At 29.9% G+C, this 3727-nt stretch overlaps 1 protein-coding gene across 1 annotated transcript in view; it reads right to left on the bottom strand.

The window, feature by feature from the left end:
* The window catches only part of LOC105617032, a 31615-nt gene that overhangs the window by 16651 nt on the left and 11237 nt on the right, over positions 1–3727 (bottom strand). The window contains exon 3 of the mRNA XM_012198612.1: positions 3344–3583. Coding sequence (XP_012054002.1) covers positions 3344–3583 — 240 coding nt within the window. The remainder of the gene's footprint in view (positions 1–3343; positions 3584–3727) is intronic.

Genomic DNA, 3727 nt, shown 5'->3' with positions numbered 1-3727 from the left:
TATATATATATATATATATATATATATATATATATATATATAAATTACTTAAAAAGAAACGCATAAAAAATAGCCTCAAAGATAATGTGGAAAGCTATTGTTCACATTGTAATTATTGTCAATTATATTGTAAAAAATATATATATATATATTAATAGTAAAAAATTCAATTAAATAAAGAAAATAACAATTATAGGAAGGAAAGTATTTTACTGATAATTTGCTGGAAGGTACAATTGTAACATATTTGTATAATGCACTACTGGTTGTGATATATGTCCGCGCGCGATTCAACTATCGAGCGTTGAATGGTAGTGGGGGTAAAGTAGCTTTTCAGGAATCGGCCTGAAATGCAACTAATTTCGAGCATTATAAATAATTAATTAATTTCAAATTTTTTAAAAGAAAGTGAAACACTGACTATATAAAGGGATGATGGCATTTATTTTATCGATAAAAATGTCTTTTTTGTTCTATATTGTATAACTAATTGCTTTGTATTATATTTGTATTATTCACAAAACAATTAAATTTTTTTTTCATGATCAAAATACACATGCTATTTGGCTCTGGTATATTTTATGTCCAAAACAGGAAAAAATAAAGAAATTACCGATTTTTCTTTATTCCCTTTTACCTCAATATCCAAAAAACAATATCCAATATGCGTTATGCAAGGACCTGTGCTTTTCGTTTTAAGGCCACAGCACAGACTTTTGCATAATGCATAACATATAGTGCGTGAAAAGAATCAATCAATAAGAATTCTTTCCTTCCATTTTACAAAAAAAAGGAACTTTGACTGGTTGATTTTTTTATGCACTTATGTGTGTTATGCAAAAGTCTGTGCTGCAATCTTAAAATAAATATCGCATCGCATCTAATCATCTTTACAGCCTTATCCATATCTTATGATATCTAAAACGGGACACACAGACTCTTGTATAATGGATAATACATATGGCATAAGAAATTCAACAGAATTCTTTATTTCATGGAAAGGAAGGAAACGAAGGACTTTGACTTCATTTCCTTATGCATTATGTATTGTGCGTTATGTAAAAGTCTGTGCTGCGGCTTTCTGAGTTACACATAAAGCGCATGACGTATCATTTTATCCTTCTTCATTATTTTGTGAACAACTGAGATAAATAACGTATTATGTACTTCATGCATAGCTCGGAACGCCTAAAAGATAACTTCTCCATGGATATCTTTTAATTGTCTTTAAAACTTTTTTACTTTTTTACATATGACTTTTAATAGACCCGTCCCCCATTTACCATACATTTCCAAGGAATGTTCTGAAGAACATCCTGAGAAACTGTCCAAACGCTTCTGAGAACATTCGTAAAAACATCTTTGGAAGAATTCTGTATGAGCTCTGAATTAATTTTTACACGAAACTAAATAAAATTGTATGACTATCAAAATACATCCTATTTATGGGATCCTAATAGAAAGTATGGTAATTATATATTTTTGATGGTTATTTAATTTTATTTTGTTGTATTTTCGACAAGTGAAAAGAAGGTATCTTTTTATCTTATCGAAAAGAAAAAAAAAGACATGAAAAAAATTACCCATTATTTATTTTAGTTTTTTTCGTTACTTACTTGCGAGCAATATGCGGAACGCCACCAGACGGATGTGGTGGAATTCAATTTCTCATGTTTAAAAATGTACAGAATAGAATAAAAGATGCAGCGTTATGAAAAATTTCACGTGCATTCTAATAAATAAAGTATATATTTTTTGAAAGCGAGTCCTCAAAGGGAATTATGATCAGGGCTGAACACATATTTGTGAAGTATTTTTATTTGAAAATTATTTATAAGACAATTGTACTTTGTATTATGCATTTCAACGAAGCACATGCAAATATTTTGTATTTTGTATTTTAAATATGTATTTTATGGCATATAAAAGTATTTTGTATTTTGTATTTTGTATTTCAAATATTAAGATTAACAATCAAAGTTATTTGAATTATAAAATATAAAAAACTTACAATTTTTCAATTTTAAATACAAAATGCGTAATACTTTTATGTGCTTCGCTGAAATACAAATACAAAATATACTATTACAAAAACTGTATTTTAAATAAAAATATTTCAAATATATGTCCTGATTATGATGAAAGAATAATGACTCTTGCATACAAGATACGGCAAGCATTGCAGGACTCATAAATGGAATGTATATTGACAGTCATACTATTTCATGTAAAAATTAATTCAGAAATTTGATGTTACAGAAATCTGTATTGGACGTTATACATATGTGCCAAAATATAAAAGAAGTCTTAAAGACAACTAAAAAATATGTACATACAGAAATTATCTTTTAATTATCACGGAAACATTTATAGACTAGTAATGCGATATTTATCATCTTTTAGTCCTTTTTTCGATTATATTCTTTCACTAAAAAAGATATCTTTATAACAATTTAGTCATCTTTTAGACAACTTTATTTGTACTGTCTAGAAAAATATGATTTGAGTATACATAATCTATCATTTATGCGATATACAGAATATTGCAAGGCAAGAAATACATAATGTTTTTACTTTAAACTTAAAAATCTATTTTAGTGATACATATCATCAAGTTTGATCGTCATTTTAACACTCCTTTAAAAAGCATTGAAAACAGAAGGAAAGAACTTCAATTATCTAGGATCTATAAGTATTTTTTTGTAACAAAAATTAACATTAATCAGATCATAAATAGTATTTGCAATGGCAGTAAAATAGTTGTTACCCGCTCTTTCTTCTATTATTGTTAATTCTTAGTTCAATTAATCCGTGGCATTTCTCTAGCATTGCATATATGAAACCGCGAAGTTCATCGAATGAACTTTAATCAAGAACTTTTAATGGCTTTGGCGAGAATCTTGACTAAGGTAATTCTATCGCAATCGTGCCTAGGTCAGGAACCTTGGAATAGTAACAGATGGTGCAGCGATGGTTAAAGGCAATTCGGTTGTGCACTTTCACTGTCGTCTGCAGATAGTAACCTTGCAATTACTACCTTGCCTGTTAGAATATCAAGTGTATTCGAGATTGATCACTCGGCGCACCGTTAGTCCGGATCTACAATAAATGTCTTAAGCCTTAAGCCATAAAAAATTGACCAATTACAATCAAAGAGAAGATTAATTAACTTCATACATTTCTTATGGCTTAAGGCTTAAAAACTTATTGTAGATCCAGACTTATACAATGCAACCGCGAACCTGCTTTCCCCATTCCCCATTTTTCTCTTGAGTATGATTTCAATCTCCATTTTTTACGTAGCGTTATCAAAGGAAATTATGTCTAAGACATCGCAACTCACCCTGATAATGTCGAAGAGAAAATTGCCTGACCCGGCGCTTCCACCTGAACCACCGCCGAAACCAAAGAGGAATCTCTTGTTTCTATTCTCATCCTCCTCCGTCTCAGTTTCATCCAATGGCGTCAACTCTTGTGGCGAACTGTCGCTCGGCACTTCATCCGCGAATTGCACTCGCACCTCGTTGTTCTGTGATTCCGATCCGATCTCATTTACTCGATTCTCTGATTCTGCGTTCACGTCCTGTAAAAAAAATCATTTCCTATGGCTGACAAGAATCAGGGGTTTCTATTCGTGAATTTATATTGTATATGAAAATCTATATGTGATATGTACATTATAATATATATATATATATATATATATATATATATATATTATATTATT

The sequence above is a fragment of the Atta cephalotes genome, assembly GCF_000143395.1.
Source record: "Atta cephalotes unplaced genomic scaffold scaffold00011, whole genome shotgun sequence".
NCBI classification, from domain to species: domain Eukaryota; kingdom Metazoa; phylum Arthropoda; class Insecta; order Hymenoptera; family Formicidae; genus Atta; species Atta cephalotes.
Note: the sequence above shows the minus strand (reverse complement) of the source record. Positions and strands in the feature narration are given on the sequence as shown.